This window comes from Pteropus vampyrus, unplaced genomic scaffold (assembly GCF_000151845.1).
Source record: "Pteropus vampyrus isolate Shadow unplaced genomic scaffold, Pvam_2.0 Scaffold144, whole genome shotgun sequence".
NCBI classification, from domain to species: Eukaryota; Metazoa; Chordata; class Mammalia; order Chiroptera; family Pteropodidae; genus Pteropus; species Pteropus vampyrus.
Window position 1 is genome coordinate 2684470 of NW_011888925.1, and position 22886 is coordinate 2707355.

General features: G+C 52.4%; 2 protein-coding genes across 5 annotated transcripts in view; both read left to right on the plus strand.

Moving 5' to 3' along the window:
* CAPN1 (calpain 1) overlaps positions 1-11620 on the plus strand; it is a 20534-nt gene extending 8914 nt beyond the window's left edge. For all 4 annotated transcript variants that reach the window (XM_011368798.2, XM_011368797.2, XM_023535756.1 and 1 more), the window contains exons 11-22: positions 5418-5596; positions 6272-6283; positions 6973-7184; positions 7273-7312; positions 7893-7958; positions 8046-8103; positions 8800-8864; positions 9214-9282; positions 9531-9609; positions 9991-10107; positions 10438-10496; positions 10875-11620. In XM_011368798.2, the coding sequence (XP_011367100.1) occupies positions 5418-5596; positions 6272-6283; positions 6973-7184; positions 7273-7312; positions 7893-7958; positions 8046-8103; positions 8800-8864; positions 9214-9282; positions 9531-9609; positions 9991-10107; positions 10438-10496; positions 10875-10901 (983 nt within the window). In that variant the 3' untranslated portion in view covers positions 10902-11620. The remainder of the gene's footprint in view (positions 1-5417; positions 5597-6271; positions 6284-6972; positions 7185-7272; positions 7313-7892; positions 7959-8045; positions 8104-8799; positions 8865-9213; positions 9283-9530; positions 9610-9990; positions 10108-10437; positions 10497-10874) is intronic.
* Positions 11621-12872: 1252 nt separating this feature from the next.
* SLC22A20P overlaps positions 12873-22886 on the plus strand; it is a 16626-nt gene continuing 6612 nt past the window's right edge. The window contains exons 1-9 of the mRNA XM_011368976.1: positions 12873-13247; positions 13323-13426; positions 14820-14974; positions 17352-17520; positions 18021-18144; positions 18981-19096; positions 19691-19905; positions 21640-21748; positions 21928-22131. Of these exons, the coding sequence (XP_011367278.1) occupies positions 12873-13247; positions 13323-13426; positions 14820-14974; positions 17352-17520; positions 18021-18144; positions 18981-19096; positions 19691-19905; positions 21640-21748; positions 21928-22131 (1571 nt within the window). The remainder of the gene's footprint in view (positions 13248-13322; positions 13427-14819; positions 14975-17351; positions 17521-18020; positions 18145-18980; positions 19097-19690; positions 19906-21639; positions 21749-21927; positions 22132-22886) is intronic.

The following is a 22886-nucleotide window of genomic DNA, read 5'->3' on the forward strand; positions in this document are numbered from 1 at the left end:
CTGCTGCAGCTGCTCTTTGGAGGGTCGCTCACAGCTGAGACTTTGCCACATCCACCACTGCTCTGCCCTCAGGTCCTGCGTCCTCCAGCGAGTCTCCGCGTGACTCACAGCCCTCTACTTGGAAACATGCTTCTCCCTCATAGGGACCCAATTTCAGCTTTTCCCAGATAGATAACCACTGTTTCCTGCATCACTTATTGAGAAATCTGTCTTTTCCTCACCGCCCTGTAGTGCCAGCTCCATCGTGGAGTTCCCACGTGTGTGGGGGTGTCTGTTTTGGGGCTCGTCATTCCATCCCTTGATCTGTCCTTCTGCCAATAGCACGTTGATTGAATTGGTACAGATTTATAAGAAGTACGGCTACTGGACAGAGCGCGTTTTTTTTTTTTCTATTCTTACATTTTGTTTTTCCATATAAATTTTAGACTCAGCGTACCAAGTCCTACAAAAAAACATTTTGAGAATTGAATTCGGAATGGCATCGAATCCATAGATCAATTTGGGGAGAACTGACATCTTTACAATTTTGAGTCTTCTTGTTAAAGAATGTGGTGCAGTAATCCCCCTTTACCTGCCGTGGTTTCAGTTCCCCATAGTCTGAACATATTAAATGGAAAATTCCAGAAATAAAGAATTCACAAGTTTTAAATTGGACACCAGTCTGAGTAGCTTTCCCTCCTGTGACAGGGGCAGAACTGTCCCTGCCCAGGATGTGAAAGCTGTCAGGCCTACTCTTTGTGTGAAGATTAATGATGAAATAACTCTCAGGCAGTCCCGCTCAGTCCTGCCCAGGATGTGAATCATCCCTTTGATCAGTGTATCCACACTGTATACGCTACCTACCCGTTCGTCATTTAGTAGCCATCTGGGTGCTCATAGCCACTGCTGCAGTGTCCTACATAGTGCTTGTGTTCAGGTAACTCTTACAGTAGCCTCAGGCTACGTCGTGATGTCTCGGGCTACGTCACGATGCCTCGGGCTACGTCACGATGCCTCGGGCTACGTCACGATGCCTCGGGCTACGTCACGATGCCTACGTCATTCACCTCACTTCCTCTCCTCACCTAGGCATTGTGCCCTCATCTCGCTTTATCACAAGGAGAAGCGTGAGTAAAGAATCATAAGATATTTTGAGAGAGACCACATTCATCAAAACTTACTAAGTTATAATTGTTCTATTTTCTTATTACTTCTTGTTGTTAATCTTTTACAAATTAAACTTTATTATAGACATGTATGTATATAGTATATATAGGGTTTGATACTATCCTGGGTTTCAGGCATCTCTTGGAGTCCTGGAATGTATCTCTTACAGATAAGGGGGGGACTACTGTATATCTTTTTTATTTTTGCCGCCTTTGATGTCTTGCGATTCAATTTTATAAATTTTATCATAAAGATCCTATGCATCTTTTGAGATTTATTCCTAGATACTCTGTCATCTTGTTGCTATTGTAAATAGTATCCCTTTTAAAATTACATCTCTCAAGGAAGAGTTGCTGATACAGTAACATGCAGTTGACTTCTTAAATTTATTTTGTATTTGGCAGACTTGTTAAACTGCACTTAATTTTAAGGATTTATCTATAGATTGTCTTTGGTTTTCTAATTGACAATATAGCATCCGCAAATAATGAGATATTTGTTTCTTCTTTTCCAATTCTTATAATATTTGTTATGTTTTCTTGTTCAATATGCTGGCCAAGACTATAGACTATATTGAATAGGAGCGGGGGTCCTAACCCTCTCTTAAAGGAAAAGTTACCTACTGTGGAGTTTTTGTGGGGGTTTTGTTTTTGTTTTTATAGACATCTTTTATCAGATTAAAGGAGTTTAATCTTATTAAATACTTTTACATATATTTGTTATTACAATATGCTTTTTCCTTTTATCTGTCAACACAGTAAATAGCATTTACTGCTTTTAAAATATTAAGTCAACCTTACTTTCCTGAGATAAAAACATGTTCATGACATAACCTTTTTGTACAATAGCTTTACATCCACATTCAAGAGTGGGATTTACTTGTAATTTTCCTTTCTTATAGTGACTTTGTGTAGTGTTGGTATTGGTGCCAAATTTATATTTGGCTTATAAACTGAATTGGAAAGTGTTATCTCTTTTTCTGTTTTCCGGAAGAGTTTGCATGAGATGGGGATGATTTGTTGCTTGACTATTTGGTGGAACTGGCCTGTAAAGCTGTCAGGCCTACTCTTTGTATGAAGATTGACTTTTGATATAGAGTAATTTTAATGGTGACAGGATTATATAGGTTTTCTATTTACTTTGGAGCCTATCTTGATGCGTCAGATTTTTTAGGAGCCTGTCCTTTGCATCTGTTTTCAAAGTCATTAGCATAAAGTTATCCTTAATATATTCTGCTACCTCATCTGTGATGATACCCTCTCTTTCCTTCAGTGTTGCTTATTTACACCGCCTCTTTTGTCTTTGTTAACTCTGCCCGAGGTCTGTCAATATTCATCTCCACTAAGGAATGACTTGTGACTTTGTTGACTGTTTGCTTTTTTCTGTATTATTAATCTTTACTTTTCTGTTTATTATCTCATTCCTCTGCTCTCTTTGGATTTCTTTTTAGACTTTATTTTGACTTCTTAAATTAGATGCTTATTTTATTAATTTGGGCTATTTTTTTCTTTTAATTAATTAATGAAACTTTTTATGGTGACATTGGTTATTGAAATCCAATAGGTTTCAGCTGTACACTTTAACAATAAGGCATATATATATTTACACTGTGTGTTCACCTCCCATAGTTAGATTTCTATCTGTCACCACATATTTGACCCCCTTTACCCTGACTTCCTCCCCCCTACCCTCTGGTAACCACTAGTCTATTGTCCATGTCCATGAGTCTATTTATTTGTCCTGTTCATTTGCTGCTTTTAGGTTTATATCCCACATATAGGTGATACCATGTGATTTTTCAACTTTTTCTGTCTGGCTTATTTCGCTTAGCATTATTTTTTTTCTATATAAGCACCTAAAGCAATAAATTTCCCCTCCAAGCGTATCTTTGTGTTACACAATTTTGATGCATAATGTTTTTAAGAATTGTGATAATTCACATACCATAAAATTCACACTTCTAATGTGTATCATTCCGTGGATTTGAGTATATTCTCAGTGTTGCGAAATCATCACCTTTATCTCTCACTCCAGAACAGTTTCTCTGCCCCCAGAGGAAACCTTGTGCCCATTAGTAATCACTCCCCATTCCTCCGCAGCCCCTGGCAACCACTAATCTTACTTTTTGTCTCTATAGAGTTGCCTATTCTGAATATTTTATATAAATGGAACCTAATAATATGTGGCCTTTTGCTTCTTTTCCCTAGCATAATGTTTTCAAAGTTCATGTCGTAACATATGTCGGCACTTCATTTCATTTTTATGGCTGAATAATATTCCATGACATGGATAGACCACATTTTGCTTATTCTTTCAACCATTGATGAACATTTGGATTATTTCCAGTTCTTGGATAGTATGAGAAGTATATGCTGTGAACATTCATGTACGAGTGCTTGTGTGAGCATATGTTCTCTTGGGTGTATAAGTAGGAGGGGAATCGGGTTGTATGGGAAGTCCATGGTTAGCTTTGTGAGGAGCTGCGAACTGTTTTCTAAAGTGGCAGCACCATTCTTCATTCCCATTAGCAATGTACGAAGGTTCCAGTTACTCTACATCCTCAACACCTGCTATCGTCCATCTTTTTTATTATAGCCATCACAGTGGGTGTAAAGTGGTATCTCACTGAAGTTTTGATTTGCATTTTCCTAATGACTAATGGTGTTGAGTACCTTTTTATGTATTTATTGGCCATTCGTTATAGTTTTTGGAGTTTCTATTCGAGTAGTTTATCATGAATGTGTGTTGGATTTGTCAGATGCTTTTTCTGTATCCATTAAGATGATCATGTGGTTTTTTTTCTCTTAGTTCTATTAATATGTATTACATTGATTTTCTTATGTTAAGCTATCTTTGCATTCTTGGGATTAAACCCTATGTCGCGATATGTGAGCCTTCTAACATATTGTTGGATTTGGTTTGATGGTATTTTGTTGAGGATTCTATATCACTATTTATGTCTGATATTGTTCTGTAATTTTATTTTCTTTTGATATATTTATCTGGCTTTGGTAGCAAGCAAATCTATAGATTTGCTTGTTCTGGACAATATAAATGAAATCATACAATATGTGGTTCTTTGTGATTGGCTTCTTTCACTCAGCGTAATGTCATCAAGGTTCATCCGTGATACAGCATGTGCCAGTACTCCGATTCCTTTTCATTGCCAAATAACATTCCATTGTTTAGTTATAGCACATTTTGTTTATCCATTCATCAGTTGAGTTGTTTCTACTGTTTGGCTATTATAAATAATGCTGCTGTGAACATTCACATACAAGTTTTTGTGTGGACATATATTTTCATTTACCTTAGATATATGCCTATATATACCTAGATATTTACCTTAGATATATATTTGCAAGGTCTCATGATAATTCTCTGTTTAAACATTTGAGGAACTGCCAGACTATTTTCCAAAGTGGCTGCACCATTTTACATTCCCATCGGCTGTGCGTGAGGTCCTGATTTCTCCACGTCCTCGCTCACACTTGTTATTTTCTGTCTTTTGGGTTAATGTCAATTTTGCGTGTGGGCAGGGGGGATGCTGTGGCTTATTGGTGACTTTAAAAAGAAATTTTGCATATTCTAGCCAGCGCTTGGTTGTTTTAATCAAGGGGGTTGTTCAGGCAACCTCCAGAAATGCAAATCTGATCACCCTCTGCAGCTCTGTGGCCTGCTATCAGACCCTGCTTCTCTCTTCGAGGTCATTGTCCGCACAGCAGCTCCGGCTGCCTTGTAAAATCCTAGGCCGATCATGCCCTTCCTGGGGCAAGCCTGTCAGGAGGTCCTTTGGCTCTTCGATTCAGTCCACACCCTTCACTACTGCCCCGGCTGCGGCCAACCTCTGGCACCTCCCTGGATCTCCCGTACTCACTGGAGCCAGGAGCTTCATTAGACACTGGTTGTGTGGGACTCTTCTTCTCCCTCTGCCTGGCTCCTGCCTCCTCCTGGTGTCTTCCCAGGGCTTCCCTTTCACGTCTCAGCTCAACCGCCCCCTGCTCCAAGATGCCCTCCCTGGCCTACTCCAGCCTGCTTTTGCTTTGTAATTGTTCTCTTAACTAACCTGTGTCGCTCATACTTTACCTCCCCTGTCTGGAATGGGAGCTCTTGGGAGCAGTGTGTCCCCACTGCACTCACATGGCACTCCGTGGGCACTTAGTAATATTTGTTAAGTGAATGAATGGGCAGACAGACACATGGGGGAGGGGAAGGATTGGGGGGACCGCTCTGCTCCGTCCCTCTGATCCTCACCTCGCCTCCTCCTGCAGCCACTTTCTGGGTGAACCCTCAGTTCAAGATCAGGCTGGAGGAGACGGATGACGCAGACGATGACTACGGGGGCCGCGAGTCGGGCTGCAGCTTCGTGCTGGCCCTCATGCAGAAGCACCGCCGCCGCGAGCGCCGCTTTGGCCGCGACATGGAGACCATCGGCTTCGCGGTCTACGAGGTGAGCTGAGCTCAGAACCCGGGTCCCCGCCCACTGCACGTGAGCTCCGCGAGGGGGCGCCAGAGGACACCGCTGCCGCCGCCGGCCCGTCCTAAGCCACTGGCCAAAACAGGCCCTGAGGCAGGAGACAAAGCCAGGGAGGCACCTACCTAGGCCCTCTGCCAGGCTTGGGGCAGGCAGGGGCCTGAAATTCATCCCATGAGGCAGGTGGAGGGAGAGGAAGATATTTGGCTAGGAGAGGGGAAGATTCTGGGATTCGTCCCAATTCTTAGAGGCCAGAAAGCTGCTCTTGGGTAGAGGGAGCTGAGTTAGCTGACACCTGGAAGGCAGCTTCCGAGGGCCAGACTTTGGCTCGGCTTCAGAAAGAAGCGGGCAGGTGGGCTGCCCCGGAGGAGCAGTAAGCTCGCCGTCTTGTAAGCAAGGGCCGACGTGGAGGCGTATGATGAGGAAAGCCCGGCTTTATGCTCTGGCTCAGAGCTGAGGCCCAGGGCATTCCAGGGTCAAAGAGAACCCTGCCTGCCACCGCCCTCCTGTGGTCCTGGGGTCCCTCTCTGCTGTGACAATAGGTCCGGGTCACCACTGGCCCCAAGCCCAAGGCCATTCCCGTCTTACATACTCAGGGCCACGTGCCACCCGGGCCAAGCACACCTCTCTAACTCTCCGTCTCTCTCGCAGGTCCCTCCGGAGGTAGGTGTGGCACCTGACTAACCTGGATTTACACGCCCCTGAACACACATGGCCTGATGGTGGCCAGAGGGGAGCAGGTCGGCGGCAAGCCCACACATAGGAAACTAAGAAGGCGCCTCGTTTTACTGCTCACTACGGGTCCCCCCACGTCCTGGTCACTGTCCAGTGGGCAGAGCAAACTGCTGTCCTGGGCGTCAGAGCAGGTGACAAGTGCCGCCTGCGCCTGCGAGTGCTGGCTGAGGCCCCCTGGGGCATTGGTTACACGCAGGGGGTAGACAGGCTGAGCGTTCTGCACCCTCAAGCAAGTCGCTGAAACTTTAAGCCTTGGTGTTAGCGTCTGTGAAATGAGCACAAGAGCACCACCTCACAAGGCTGTCCCTGAGCATTGAACGAGGTGCCACGTGTAAGGTGCTCTGCGGTGTGGTGGAAGCTCCAAGTAGTAATGAGGAAAATGTGATTTCATGGTATTATAGCATCGACATTCACCTCCGCCTTGTGCAATAGGCAATGTTATTGACTCCATTTTACAGGTGAGCAAACTGAGGCGAAATGACTTGTCGGGGTCACACAGACTGTGGGTGACTGAGCCGTGACGTGGCTCTCCAGCCCCTTGGCCAGGACTCGGAGCCTGGGGTCTGGGCTGGGTCCTGGGGCAGCAGCAGACCCTGCTCCCTCTTTCCCACCCACAGCTGGCGGGCCAGCCGGCCGTGCACCTGAAGCGGGACTTCTTCCTGGCCAACGCATCCCGTGCCCGATCGGAGCAGTTCATCAACCTGCGGGAGGTCAGCACCCGCTTCCGCCTGCCGCCCGGGGAGTACGTGGTGGTGCCCTCCACCTTCGAGCCCAACAAGGAGGGCGACTTCGTGCTGCGCTTCTTCTCGGAGAAGAGCGCCGGGACCGAGTGAGTCGAGGGTCCGCTCCCCACCCCTCCCCTACAGGCCCCCCTGCTCCCCCGCTGACTGGCCCCTCTTCCTCCCCACCCTCTGCAGGGAGCTGGACGACCAGGTGCAGGCCAATCTTCCTGATGAGGTGCGTGCCCCGCCCCCAGCAGGCCGTCCTCTCCTTCACCCTGGGTGCGTGATGGGGACCTGAGGTCCTGTTCCCTGGGCTCCGGCTGGCAGGGCACAGCCCCTCCTGGCAGGAGCCGTGGAATGATACTAAGTCCTCATTCACCCAGCACTTTACACTATGCAAAGGACTTCGTAATAATAACAGCGAGAGGTCCCCGTGCTCTTGCAGGCTGCCGGGTCTGTGCTGAGCTCTTTCCCTGGGTTACTCCATTTCCTCCAGAGCAACCCTGTCAGGCTGCCGTCACTATCTTTCTGAGTGGGAAACTCAAGTTTAGAGAGGTTAAGGAACTCGCCTGGGGTAGTGTGGCGGGGAGCCAGAGCTCACCCCTCAACTGAGCTGAACTGCGTCCTCCTTAAGCACAGGAGTCCTGGGCGGGGGGTCGAGTAGGGACTAGACTCCCATTTACAGGTGAGAAAAGTGAGGCTCAGGGAGGCGAAGTGACACGTAGCTAATGAGTGGTCCCAGAGCAGCTTCCAGCTGCTGCCCGTGCAAGGGCCGGACCGGGGTGCCCCTGACTGCTCCCCCCTTCCCTATCCAGCAAGTGCTCTCGGAAGAGGAGATTGATGAGAACTTCAAGGCCCTCTTCAGACAACTGGCAGGGGAGGTAGGTCGGGGTGTGGCAGAGGGGGCCTCTGGGGCACTGAGGGGCGGCCTTTCCCGAGGGCGGGTGCCATCCTCCCTTCTTCCCCAGGACCTGGAGATCAGCGTCAAGGAGCTGCAGACCATCCTCAACAGGATCATCAGCAAACGTGAGCATCCCTGGCGGCTGCTCTCTGCCCCGCGCCCTGCCCCCGCTTCCTCCGGACTCCGGAATCTGGGCTTCTGCTCCTACGTTGAGCCGAATCCAACCCTTTGCTCTTCGTGGATGGAGAAACCTCGCACTGCCTTCCTGAGCCCTGCTCACCCCATTTTCCTCCCATACTCCTCACACCCCATTCTCCGTGCCCCGTTGCTGACAGCACCTTTATGCCAACGTCCAGGACCCCTTCCTCCCAGGAGACGCACTGGGGCTCGCGTGCAGAGCTAACTTCACTCTTCGATGTGCACGGCCGAAGGCGGCCGCCCCCCAACCTTCCCTTTGCCCCCACCTCTGACCTCTGACCTCCATCCACACTGTTCTCACGGCCCAGAACCCCTCTGCTCTTCTTACCCCGTAACCTGCAGCAGACCCCATGCCTGCTGTGTTTCCTCCGATTTCTTTTACTTCTATGTCACCCTTGTTTCATTTTGTTCTGGTCTGGTCATGGTGTCGATGCGGCTGTTGGGCCACCAGGTCGATTGCTAAAATACCTTAAACCGTTATTTCTGATAAAGACCCTACTACGCACTTAACGCTACTAGGTTGTACACGCCAGGGGACAGGAATCATGCCTCTCTGGTCCCACTGCTGGGGCAGGCCCGGGAAGCCCACTGGGCCGAGGTGCTGGAACCGGTTTCTCTTGCAGACAAAGACCTGCGCACCAAGGGCTTCAGCCTGGAGTCCTGCCGCAGCATGGTGAACCTCATGGATGTATCCTGCCATGATTTGTCCCAGGAACAGCTCAGAAAAAGGGACAAAGTTCTGTGGAGTGTGGACAGACCATTGTCGCATTGATTGGGAGGGGAGATCTGAAGCAGGGTGTGGCGAGAGGTGGAGCAGGGCCTGGGTCCTATAACGCAGTTCACACTCCTCACCGCCGCCCCAGCAGTGACCATAAGGCTGGTGCTCTTTCCACACCCCTCCCAGTCCACCCCGATTCAGAAAACGGCGGCCTGGCCACGGGCGGCTCTGCGCGGGGTCTTGCCCCTTCTCCCCACTTGCTCACTCTTGCCCCATGCCTGGTTTAAGCCGTGGAGCTTTTTTCTTAACGGCTGCTTAGCGGGATGGCAATGGGAAGCTGGGCCTGGTGGAGTTCAACATCCTGTGGAACCGTATCAGGAATTATCTGGTAGGTGGCCCCTGCTGGCAGTGCCCTGCCCCCTCCTCAGCAGCCTCAGTGACAGCAGGGCCAGGCTGGGCTGCAAGCTGCATGGATTCGGCCCTCCACCCCGAGTCTGCCTCTCGGAGCCCACGTACCCCGGCAACTGACCCACCTTTTGGGCCTGTTCTCTGCACCCTCAACAACCCTCCATCCTGAGGCGGACTGGAAGGGCAGGGTGTCCGGGTCTGGCCCTCACCTTCTGTTCCCCGTCCCAGTCCATCTTCCGGAAGTTCGACTTGGACAAGTCAGGCAGCATGAGCGCCTATGAGATGCGGATGGCCATTGAGTCTGCAGGTGAGGCTTGAGGGCTGGTGGCACCTGTGGGTGGAGCCTCAGGCAGAAGGCCCCACGCAGATTCCCTGATAACTGGCCCTTGTCCCTGGGGTGATGATGGCAGTGGTGGTGTGGAAACAGCCATCTTCTGCCTTTTCTCTATGGTTACTGGCTAAGTGTCCTCCTGCCAAAGAAGGACAGGGGTGTTTATTGTTCCCATGATACACAGAGAAAAGTTTGACTCAGGAAAAGTGACTGGCCTGAGACCACACAGCCGGGGAGGGATAGAGCACTCCACAGCCTCCCAGGAGTGAAGTGCTCACTCTCCCAGCCCCAGTCCCCCTCCCTGTCCCCTCGGGCTGGGCTGCACCTCCCTGACCTTCGTCCACTCCTCTGGGCCAGGCTTCAAGCTCAACAAGAAGCTGTACGAGCTCATTATCACGCGGTACTCGGAGCCCGACCTGGCTGTGGACTTTGACAACTTTGTATGCTGCCTAGTGCGGCTGGAGACCATGTTCCGTGAGTGTCCCCATTCAGCTTCCACCTCCAGATCTGTCCCAGACTCGTCCCCCATGAGCAGTGGGAACGAGGTGCTGTGCCCGCCATGGCGCGTGCCAGGGAGGTCTTGGGAGTTAGGGCCCAGACGGGCTGAGTGTTAAAAAAAAACGGGAGGAAAAGAAGAAACTCAGGGGCGGGGGCCTCCCAGGCAGCAGGAAGAGCTGCTTCCAGCCGTGACAGGTGACAGAGCTTAGGGTGCTACGGGGAGGTAGCGGGGATGAAGCAGGAGGGGACCTGTGTGCATGTCCCGTGGAATTCTCAGCCCCATGTCGTCATTTCTTGAACACACAGGGTTCTTCAAAACTCTGGACACAGATCTGGATGGAGTTGTGACCTTTGACCTGTTTAAGGTGGGAACCTCCCTTGGGGTGGGGGCAGGCACTCAGGGGCAGTGGAGAGTTCCTCCCTTGCTGGGACTAGAGCCTGTGGCCTCAGAGCCAGCCCTAAAGGCTGGGCCCTGAGTCCTGGGAGGATGGGGTGGGGTGCCTGAGTTCTGAGAAGGGAAGAGGAAGGGAGGGCCAAGCCCTTGGAGGCCTCTGCAGGAGCCAGCAGCCTGGTCTCCCTGGGGTAGACAAGGTAAGACAGTGTCCCCTCCAAGAGGGTCCCTCTCCCACCTGCCCTCAGAGGGACTAAGAGATGGTGGCTACTGAGCCAAGGGGTGGGAGGCTGGACTTGGGTTTGCGCTGCCCCTGGCTGACCCCCTCTCCCCTCTCTTCTCCACCGGGCAGTGGTTGCAGCTGACCATGTTTGCATGAGGTGGGGCTCAGGCCCCCTGCTGTGTCCCTTTTCCTTCCTCATCCGCCAAACCATGCCAGGCCACACCAGCTGCAAGTGCCTTCCTCGGAGCGGGAGGTGGCCCCGTCCTCCCGGCCCCTCACCTCCCAGCCGCTACAGTTCATCTGCCTTGGGCAGAGCTGTGTGGCCCTCGCTGCTCTGCCACCCATGGGCTCAGATGACCTCCCCCGGCCTCTCCCACCGCCAAGCCAGGAAGGCAGCTTTCGCTCGTTCCTGCCTCAGGATGGGGCTTCAGCGGGAGCTGCCAGCCCCGGGCTCCCAGCATCCCGATGTGTCTTCTCCCCTCACTCCAGAGGCTGCCCACCTGGCCTCGCCTGCGGACTTCAAACCATAACCACTAAGCTCTGCAGTCTGTATTGTAACATGCAGAGCCCCCTCCCAGCTGGGGCCCCCTCCCCTGCTGGGAACGCCTGTCCCTTCCTGTGCAGAAGCCAATGCCCTTCTCTGCCCTGTGACCTGGCCCCTGGCCCCTGGCCCCGCCCTGCCTGCCGACCAGGAGCTGCCCGGCCTGGGGGATGGTCAGGCCTTTCCTCCCCACTCCCTCCTTTTTTATATTGGTGATTTTAAAGGGGACTCTTCAGAGACTGGGGTACCAGTTATGGGGGTGCACCTGGGTCTTTGGCGGGTAGTCTCATGTTTTCATGCAGAGGAACCCCAAATAATAAAGGAAACGGCCCCACATCTGTCTCCGGTGTGTGTTTCTGCCCAAACTTACCACCCAGGGGACAACAACATCCTCGGCCTGCAGTGACAGCTTGGGGCCTCACACCCAGCCCACCTGGCCCCCTCCACCGCCTTCTCCGCTGTCCTAGAGGTTCGCACTCTTGCAGGAGTACTGGGCATCTGGGAGTTGGGGACGATGGGCCCCTGGCCGGGCCATGCTGCTGAGGTCCCAGGTGGACCCGCTGGTCTGGCAGGCCCTTCTGCTCGCCTGGAGGCCTGGCTCCTGCCTTCCTGGCATGCTCCCGCCCGTGAGGCTCTGGCTGAGACCCAAACCCTTCCTTAGCACAATCCCGACCCCCCAGGAAGCTCCCCAGAGCACAGAGCTGCCTTCAGGTCCTCCTGGTGGAGTGGGGGCAAGGTTGCCCTTGTGGCCCAGACACCTGCGGCTTATGTAAGCTGCTCCAGCCTCCTCTGGGATCCTGGATTTTCTTACAAGAGATAAGAGTGAGTTGAGGTGGGGGGTAGACGAGGAGATGGGATGGTGGGGTGAAGGGGGAGCCACAAACTAGGACAGCATCTGCAGGGCAAAGGCTAATGGAGCCCAGTAATGGCGGGTAGGGGCTGCCCTCGGCTGCTGGAAGCCCCCAAGGGGGCCCCAAATGGCAGAATACCTGGACTCTGCCCGCCACAGGCTGGCACAGTGCCTGGAGCAGGCGTCCTAAGCCTGCATTTTGCCTTTGGGAGTCCCTAGGCCAGGTCCTATGGGACCTCAGAGTCCTCATCAGTAAGAGGAGCGGCCATCACTCCCTGGGCACCTGGGCTGGTTGTGGGAGAGCCAGGTGGAGGAGTGGGGACAGGTGCATCAGCCCCGCCCTCTCAGTTCTCTGTATTAGGTTTTGTTGATGAGGGAGTAGGAACACCAGGGGTCTGGATGGTCTGGGGGCCCTCCTCACAAACCCCCATTCAAAGGGAAGTGGAAGCATTTACTGCTGGGGTCCTCCAGTGAGGGCAGGGTGGCTGGGCCCGCAGAGCTGGGTAGTGGGCTGTGGGGTGAGGTGAGAGACACAAGGAGAAGGTGCTGGTGGGGATATCTGGCAGACATGGGGACACCTGAGGCCTCTTGTGAAGTGAAACCAGACCTCTCTGAGCTGCTGGACACAGGGTATCTGTGGTCCTAACCCCTGGTCGGCTCCTCCCCTTCCCAGAGTCCCAAACCAGCCCCTTTACATAAGACCTGGCAGGCTGGGCCTTGGGTCAGGCCTGAGGCCATGGCCTTCACGGACCTGCTGGACACGCTGGGTGGCGTGGGCCGCTTCCAGCTCATCTACACGGCCCTGCTGCTGCTGCCCTGCAGCCTGCTGGCCTGCCACAACTTCCTGCAGAACTTCACGGCCGCCGTGCCCCCCCACCACTGCCAAGGCCCTGCCAACCACACTGCGGCCACCACCAACGACTCAGGGGCCTGGCTGAGAGCCACCATACCCCTGGACCAGTTTGGGGCCCCCGAGCCGTGCCGACGCTTCACGGAGCCTCAGTGGGCCCTCCTGAGCCCCAACACCTCCGTCCATGGGGCGGCCACAGAGGCCTGCAAAGACGGCTGGGTCTACGACCGCAGCATTTTCCCGTCCACCATCGTGATGGAGGTCTGAGGGGGCCAGGGCAGCGTGGGGGTGCTACTGCCTGAGGCGGCGGCTGGACCATCTCTCTCTCCCCCACAGTGGGACCTGGTGTGTGAGGCCCGCACCCTCCGCGACCTGGCTCAGTCCATCTACATGGCCGGGGTGCTGCTGGGCGCCTTCGTATTTGGCAGCCTTGCTGACAGGTAAGCCGTGGGGGATGAGGGTCCCAGCCACCCAGCCAGGCACCCTCTGCATCTTTATTCATTTTTCTTTGTTAATGTTCATTCATATATTTTTAAATAGATAATACAGTCACATGGTTTAAAATTCCGGAAGGTGTAAGAGAGTACACAGGGAGGTGTCTCTCTCCCTCTCCTACCCCGCCCGCCTGTAACTTCCAGAGGGCGGCCTGGTCTCTGTGTACCTGACCGGAGATATTTCATGATCTTACGCCACCCAAGCAAACATGATGGACGCTCCATCCCCCTTTTCCTGACGAACGCTGGCACAGCCCATGTGTGGTTCTGTACTTGGCTTTTTTCTCACCTGGAGGCCTCTGCATCTTCCTTCAGAAGGTGCTTTCTCATCCTCCCTACTGTCGGTGCTGCCGCCCACCGCGGGGATGAACCAGAGCCAAGCTTAAGGGCCCCTAACGATAGACGATAGACCGCAGCCCCTTCGCAGGAAACGCGACGGGGTGGGCTCAGCCGGAGTCAGCTCCCTCGCCTTCTCCGCCTTCTCGTTCTCCTTCCCTCCTGCCTCTTCCTCCCCTTCTCTCTCTCCCTCTCCTCGCCTACCCCCTCCTCTCCCTGTTGCCAGTTCAGATTTTGGGGTACGAACTTGTATCTCATCTATTGTGTCTTGTATGTCACCAGCCCCCAGTTCAGGCATGTCTCTCAGAGGCCATCCATGAACTTTTATGTAACTGAAATGAATGAATGAATAAATGAATGAGTGTATCATGGGGTGTGTTGAAGAAGAAATGCTGCCCACCCCTTGCTTGGCCTGCTGCGCTCCTGGACCCTCACTCGCAAATGGGGCAGTGCCAAGGCCAGAGTGTAATAAACCTGCTATTCTGGCCTTGGAACCCCCTGTGGTGTGACGAGCCTCCACCCCAACCCAGCCTCCCCAACATGACCGGTTCAAATGAAGGCTTGATCCTGGGGTCCCACTCCCAGCGTAGGCCCTGCCGCGAGCTCGCCACCTGTGAGTTCTGGTTTGAGGCCTCCCTCCCTCCAGAAAGTCACTCTGGGGACCCTCTCACCACTCACTGGACCTGCCTCTGGGTCTTTGCAGAATCCCTGCCCTTCCCCAACCCCGGAAGATGGGGGGCTGGGGAGGGGAACCATTGAAATGCTCCTTGAGGGAAGGAGCGAAGGAGGAAATAAACACACGTCTTTATCATTAATTTTCCTCCACAACCACGCTTCTCCCTCTCCCACCAGCCTCCGCCGCCAGTGCCTGGGTCCCAGCGGATGAGCATTTCTGTTACGGAGGGGTGGCTTTCAGGCGGCAATGGCAGGGAGAGCTTCCTCTCACCCTCCCTCAGCCACCTCCTGAGAGGGCCTCTGACCCTGTGCCCGTGGCCCGGCTCAGGCTGGGCCGCAAGGCGCCCCTGGTCTGGTCATACTTGCAGCTGGCGGTGTCCGGGGCTGCTGCGGCATACTTCAGCTCCTTTGGGGCCTACTGTGCCTTGCGGTTCCTGATGGGAATGACCTTCTCCGGCATCATCCTCAACTCCCTCTCTCTGGGTGAGTCCGGCCAAGGAGGGGCCGGAGGGGAGGGGAGCTCATGGAAGGGGGCGTGGCAGCCCCATTGTCACACATCTGTTTCATCGTGTGGGGTTCTCATCCAGTGACCTCAGCTCAGAGCCTCCCACCAGGATCCTGGGAGCCCGGGGGGTGGGGGGGGCTCTCTGCGGGGGCACTGCCAGCAGGGAGCCATGGACCCTGGGTTTCATTTTGCTGTTCGTAAGCTGAGAGGGTTGGGTTTATTTCCCGTGTGGGTTAGTCAACAATAACCGGTTATTAAGCACCTACTGTGTGCCAGACTTAGTATGGCAACACAGAGTGAAATGAGACACAGTGGTTCTTAGGGCTGCAGGCAGCAGCTCTGAGGTATGTGGCTGCAAAAAGAGCAGAATTCACCCAAGCTACAAAGGTGGTGACTCCTTAGCATCAAGGTGGAGACCTGGCCTCCTGGATGCAAGGTGGGAATGTGCCCACGTCCCAAAGCGACAGGGTCAGCCCTCATTCCAGGCTGGTTCCAGATAGCTCCTGGGGGGCTCTGAGAGTCTGCCACCTGCCTGCACTGCCCTCTAATTACTTCATTTGCTCCTGGGGACATCACCAGACCTCGGGGAGTACCTGAGGGATTCAGAAACTGCTGCCAAAGATGGAATGAGCCTTTCATTTCAGGGGTGGGGGAGAAATCCTGGGGCCAGAGAAGCAGATGCACCAGGCTGGCAGCCTCCTCCCCCCCGCCCCCCACATCAGGAGATCACAGGATCTCAGCAAATCCCAGCCCTCCCGCCTCGTTCTCTGGGGCGAGTGTGCAGTCACAGCTGGTGGAATCTGAAGGCAGGGACAGACATCCAGGGTCCATCTCATGCTAGAATTGCCTGTATAACACACACACACACACACACACACACACACACACACACACCCTGTATACACACACCCCTACATACATGCGCGCATGCACGCACACACACACGCACACTACTACGATGTGCCAGGCTCAGTTCTAAGCGCTGAGCTGCAGCAGTGAACAGAGCAGATCTTCGCTTCCGTGGAGTCCGCGTTCTCGTGCAGAAAGGCAGATAATAAACAGCATCAAAACGCGAGTTCCAAAGTATGTTAGACAGTGATGAGTGCTACCGAGGAATCTAAACCCGGAAAGGGAGTAAGAGCGGCTGGGGTGGAGCGGAGAGTCTGCGGTCAGGGAAAGGCCATGCTGAGAGGGGGTCCCTTCGAACAAAGCCTGAAGGAGGTGATGGGGTGGGCGGCTCTGGGGAAGGAACATTCCCGCAAAGGCCCTGAGGGCGGAGCCGGCCCAGTCAGCTCAAGAGCAAGGAGAGCCTTGTGGCTGGAGCAGAGCTGAGGGGTGGGTGACAGGCAGAGTCAGGGAGGTGGGGGTCAGGGGTAGATCCTCAGGCCTTGTTGCCAACTAAGGTGTTCGGTTTTGCCTCTGAGTGAGATGGGAACCTCTGGAGGGTCCTGAGCCGAGAAGAGGCCTGACCTAATCCGGTTGAGCATTTGTCAGGATCCCTCCGGCTGCCACACGGCCGAAGGACAGAAGTAGGTTGGCCAGTTCCAAGGCTCCCGCAGTCACCTAGCCAGAGATGAGGCCAGCTCAGGCCAGGGCAAAGCAACAGAGGAGACAGGAAGAGCTCAGGTTCTGGCTCGACTCTCCAGGTAGAAGCAATAGGATTTGCAGGTAGACGGGGCACAGGAGCTGACTGCTCATGAGAAAACAGCATCCCCATCAACTTATTCCGGTTGCCTTGTGAGAGTGTGCCATGATTCATCCCCCGTGGATGGACACTTACGTTGTTTCTAAGTTTTGCTATTTAGGAAGAAATTATGTAACTAAGAGGCATTAAATTTATTATATTTTCTACCAACTGTTCATATTATTTGCACCTCCCCTCCTTTTTTGGGCTTGTTCATTGTTTTTCTATTGATTTGTAAGAACTCATCCAATATTAGGAAAATTCCCCTTTATCTGTTATTTGAGTTACGATTTTTTTGTCTTTTTTTTTTTTAAAAAACTTGCCTAAGGGGGGGGTCCTTTTTTTTTTTCATGCAGACACTTCTTATTTTTACGAAGTCAAGTTTATTGATCTTTCCTATTATTGCTTCTGGGTTTTGTGACATTCTTAGAAAAGCCTTTCCTGACGCCGAAGATTGAAAAAATATATATACCATGATTTCTTCTAATATTTTGGTGGCTTCTTATTTACATGTGGATCTTAGATCCACCTGAAATTTACCTGGGTGAGCTTTACCTGTGTCTCCGTGGGTCCCTGAGATCATTTCAAATGGCCACCGTTCTGATCAATGGCGCGGGTGAATTAACTGCCTGAGCAATGCGTCCGCCGAGCCTCTTGTGCTTTCTCTACAGTTGTGGAGTGGATGCCCACCCAGGGCCGGACCGTGGCGGGGGTCCTGCTGGGGTTCTCCTTCACCCTGGGCCAGCTCATCCTGGCCGGAGTGGCGTACCTGATCCGCCCCTGGCGGTGGCTGCAGTTTGCTGTCTCTGTTCCTTTCCTCGTCTTTTTTCTCTATTCTTGGTACGTCCTGAGCCGAGTGGGTGGGAGGGTGCACCTGTGTGGCCGAGACCTCACCCGTGCCACTGGGAGGCTTGAGGTGTGCAGTGTTAGAGGCCTGCTGCACGTGGTGGGGCCCCAGGCTCCCGAGTCTGCGCGTGGCTGTGGGGGGCTCCGGTAGAACCTCTTCCGTTAGCATGGGGCTCCGAATATACGAGCGCTTTTACCTTCGTCAACTCCTTTGTGCCTCGCAACAACCCCACAGCGCTTTAGAGGAGGGCCCAGCGAGGGCCCATGTCTTATTCAGGGCCACACTTCAGGGGCAGAACCAGCTCCCAAACTGGACCTGTGGAAGTCTCAAGTCCCATGCAGTCTCTAAGTAACCTCAGAGAAGCCGGTGTGCCCTGCAGAGAGCAGGACACTCATCTTTGTCAGGGTCTGGAAGAAGGTGAACGAAGGCCACTTGGGCTTGGGGAATGGAGTGCTCTGCGCTCGGCCCTGGTGCATTCTTCTCTTGGTCCCAGGTGGCTGCCAGAGTCATCCCGATGGCTCCTCCTTCACGGCAAGTCCCAGCTAGCTGTGCAGAACCTGCGGAAGGTGGCTGCGATGAACGGGAGAAAGGAGGAGGGGGAAAGGCTGACTCAGGAGGTAGGCGGGATGGGGGGAAGGAAGGGTAGGCAGTTTTCAGTTTTGCTGGTGGCCTCAAGGTGTGCTAGGATTTAGTAGTCTCACGGGACTCACCCACCCTCCAGGTGAAGAGGCTGAGAATAAGCAGTGGAAAGAGTTCGGATGTGGCAAAGATATTTAACCGTTAGATGGCTATGTGATCTGGGATAAAAAAAAATTTCACTGCTTTGTTCATCAGACTTATCTATCCATGCAATGCGGAATAGCCCGACTCACATAGACAAGCATCTGAACTTTAAAGAAAATAATAAAATGAATGAAAATATTAAAATAGAGATCATAAAATAGAATTATTCAAGACTCAAAAATAAAAGTACCATGTATTATAAATAAGTGCCATTTATCGAGCCCCATGGTGTCACTATGCTAAGGATTTACATACACCATCTCATTTAATGTCTCATTTTTGCCGATGAAGAAAATGAAGTTTGGACGGGTCAGGGAATTTGCCTAAGAATGCACAGTGGGAAGTGGCAGAACCACTCAGTACCCTCGCTCTTAACCTTTGGCCAGGACTGTCTCAGAGTCTCTACCAGGAATGGGGCGTGAGGGTCCCGCGGGAACCACAGGTAGCTACTTCAGCCTAATCAACAGGCAGCTCAGGGGCCTCCGCTTCATCCCAAAGCCCTGGAAACAGCCTTTTGAGGGTCATCAGTCCCAGGACAGAAAGGAGACTAGGGCAGCCATCTTGCCAGAGATGTCAATCTTGGCCCTCCTCTCCACGGATGAAGGGTTACCCAGCGGGAAGATAGGGTCCCAGATCTCTCTCTTCCCCTGATCAAGCTCTCCTCGCCCAGGTGGTGAGCTCTTACATCCAGAATGAGCTCACAGGCGTCCGCGCCTCCAACTCGGTCTTGGACCTCTTCCGAACCCCAGGCATCCGCAAGGTCACGTGCTGTCTCATGGTGATCTGGTAGGTGATGGGCTCAGGCCCAAGTCTTTGACCTGAGGCAAAGACACACTTTTTGTCCCTACTGCCAGGTGAGCAGGAAGGAATTCCAACAGGTACATAGATAGGTATGAAGATATGAAATGAATAAAAACACTAAGGCAACCCCTACCGTTAGCACAGACAGGAAGCAAGCAAATCCCAAGGGAAGGGGTTGATTTAAAAACAAACAAAACAAAAACCATTTTGTTTTGCTTGACAGGATGTCCTGGACATTTAAATAGTAGGGGTTGATGTTTGCGAAGCAGGGATTGCAGGCTACAAACTATCCGTTCTCTTGAGTACACCCAAGTACTCTCCTTAGTGGTAACCAGCTGGGCTCAGGTAGACCAGACCACCCGGGTCACCTGGAGCAAGTCAATTGGCCTCCTGTGCCTCAGTTTCCTACTTATGCACCTGCCCCTATGGTCCCAGTGAGGACTAAAAGTTCAGACATGTAACCCTGCATCTGGTCCCGGGAAACAGGTAAAGAGTCTGTTCTCTGGTTTGAGTCCGGGGCTGTGTCCCCTGTCGCTGGACATGTGGGATGGTCTCCCACCATTCTGCTGCCACTCCTAGGTTCTCCAACTCCATGGCTTACTATGGCCTGTCCATGGACCTGCAGAAGTTTGGGTTCAGCGTATACCTGGTGCAGGTCCTGTTCGGGGTCGTGGACATCCCAGCTATGCTGGTGGCCACTGCCACCATGATTTATGTGGGCCGCCGAGCCACAGTGTCCTCCTTCCTCATCCTGGCCGGGCTCATGGTGATCGCCAACATGTTTGTGCCAGAAGGTGAGCCACCTGCTTCTGCCATTACTTCCTGAAAGCCTCTGGGGTCTGAGGTCTGGTGGGCAACAAATACAACAAGGGAACAGAGAGGCGTTCTTCTAGATCCGGAAAGAAAATGACTGTCAGTTTGTAGAATTTCTATTAAGGACTCAGTGCCTCATATCAGCGTCATGATGGAGAATGTACAAAGGACATGGGTCTTTGCCCTCAAAGCATTTACCATCTTGTCAGAGCGATTAGAACGATGCATAAAAACAGCTGGAGAGCCGAAGGAGCTGGTCGGTGTCCACCTGGAGCCTGGCCAGGCAGCATCTCAAGGACTGAGAAGGTCAAGTTTGAACCTCAGCCTTAGGCCCTGGAACAACTGTTTGCAAACCCACCTGTAATTATCACCACCTGGTCACCTTCGAAAACTCCCAGTGCCCAGGGGCTTCAAGTCAAATGCAGTCAGTCTCAGCATGGGGCCCAACTCTGCATTTTAAAAACTGTCCAGTGATTCCAGCAAGATGTCAGGTTGAGTAGCAAAGTCCTGGAGTGTGTGCTAAGCCAAGGGCCCAGCTGTGATCCCAGCCCTGCCCCGACGGCCTTGGGCGGGCTGTCTGGCTTCTCTGTGCTCCAGTTCTCCCTTGTAACTGGATAAATTATTATTACTATTGGGATCTTGACATATTTTCTTCGACTTTTTTTCCATTTTATAGAATTTCGTTATTTGGCAAAAATTGAGGTTACTATTAAAATATGTCTTATATACAATAAATATAAAAAAGGATCATACGTGTGTATATATAACAAAAAAGTATCATTTTTCACATTATATGTTATATGTGTTTTTTATATATATATATATATATATATATATATATATATATATATATATATATATATATATAAACATGCTTTTCCATATTAGTACAAATGTTTCATGACCCTAATTATATATTATTATATAATATTGCATCTAGATTGGTGGTTTTCAGTTCTGGCTGCACATTAGACTCTACTGGGGCACTATAAAAATATTACCCAAACTTGATCCCAGCCCCAAGGGGCTTTAATGTAACGGAGATGAGTGGGCTCAGGTGTGGGTGCTTTATCAAGTCTCCCCTCCTGATTCCAGTGTGCAGCCCAAGCTGCCACCGAACCCAGAGTTTTCTTGACCATTGCCTGATGTTGGGCATGACCATTGGGGTTATGCTATTTATAATGAACAGAATGACGGAAGTATTAATGATGGTGGTAACAGCAAACATTTCATGAGTGCTGAGCACTTTGCACTCACGACATTGTGTCATCCTCATGACAAGCCAGTGGAGTAGGTGCTGGTATTCCCCTCATTTTACGGATGAGCATAGGGAGGCTCAGAGAGGTTAAGTAATAGTGACCGAGGTCACCCAGCTGGGTCAGAGCTGAGATTTGACGCCAAGCCTTACCCCAAAGTTTGTCCTGGCTCCCTAGCAGGACTTTGTGACAGATGGAAGTAAGGGAGGAGGCAGAGGTCAGAGAAGGGCAGTGTGGGGACTTCTGGGTCCTAGGTGGGAACATGAGGTGGTGGAAATCCAGGTTCTGGGATCCTGCCCACGGCTCTGCCCATCACGGCCCCTAAGTCTCCCCCTGCCTCCTTCCTCCACCCACCCCCTCATGAGTCCCCCAGCCCCACTACTACCCCCTTCTGCCTCCCTGTTCCCCTTTGGAGCTAGAGCCACCCCCTCCCACAGCTCTGCCTCTCCCCTCCACCAGATATGCAGACTCTGCGCACGGCCCAGGCGGCACTGGGCAAAGGCTGCCTGGCCAGCTCCTTCATCTGCATGTACCTGCACACAGGAGAGCTCTACCCGACAGAGATCAGGTGGGTGCGTGGGGGAAGGCAGAGGAGTGCCTGCCCCAAGCTGGGAGCCCCTGGCACTTCTGGTGACACCTGCTGGCTTGCTGAAGCAACACCCTTCTCCTGCTCTGCCTCCCGGGCACCCCTGGCCCCCTGGGAGTGTCCAGCCCGTGGCCACTGACATGTCCACTGTCCTTCGACAGGCAGATGGGTATGGGCTTTGCCTCAGTCAATGCCCGCTTCGGGGGCCTAGTAGCACCTCTGGTCACCGCAGTCAGGGAGTTCAACGCCATCCTGCCACCTGTGAGCTTCGGGGCCACCTCGCTCCTGGCCGGGCTGGCCGTCTGCTTCCTGGCTGAGACCCGCAACAGACCCCTAGTGGAAACTATCACTGCGATGGAGAGGAGGTGAGTGAGGGGCCTCTGGGCACAGCGGGAGTGGGGTGCAGTCAAACAGACTGTGGTTCCTATGAAACGGCTGAGTGTTCTCCAGCTTCTGCTAGGGTCGGGGAGCGAGAGCTGTGTGGGAAGGACCAGCCATGCCCACCACCTCCATCTACAGAGGCAGACCCAACAACAAATGGCGAAATAGAAATAAGAATCAATGCAGACCAGGAGTAAGGGGAATGTGCGTTGACGTGAAGCCTGGCAGAGAAGTGGGGGTGATGGTCTCAGGGAGGGGAAGGGCAGCGACTTTGAAGCAAAGGCAGGTGCATGTAGCTGCCATGGCTTTGAATGTGGCTCAGGGCTTCCTGGCAACAGAGAGGGCGACCCCATTAAGGACTTTTTCTTACTGTTAGAGAGAAAAAGAAATACCAGTTCCTTGGGGAGAGTGAAGCTTTTTTTAGCAACTAGCACTAGAAGAAATTTCTCTCCTAGGTCTCCTTAGAGAGGTGATTAAGTGAGGTGACAGCAAAGTCCTTGACAATGGTTTTAAAATAAGTGCCAGAAGGGACTTAATGTGGCTTCTTGAAGCATTTCTCAGCAACAGTGGACTGTGAAGATGTTTGGTTTTGGGGGAGCAGGGGCGGGGAGAGTAACAGGGTTCACATCCGTAGCTTTCTCTGAGAGCCCAACTTGACCCCACAGCTGAACCCATCTATGCCCAGAGGCCTGTGTGGGTGGACTGTGTTGGCAACCCTTAAAAATGACCCCCCACAAAC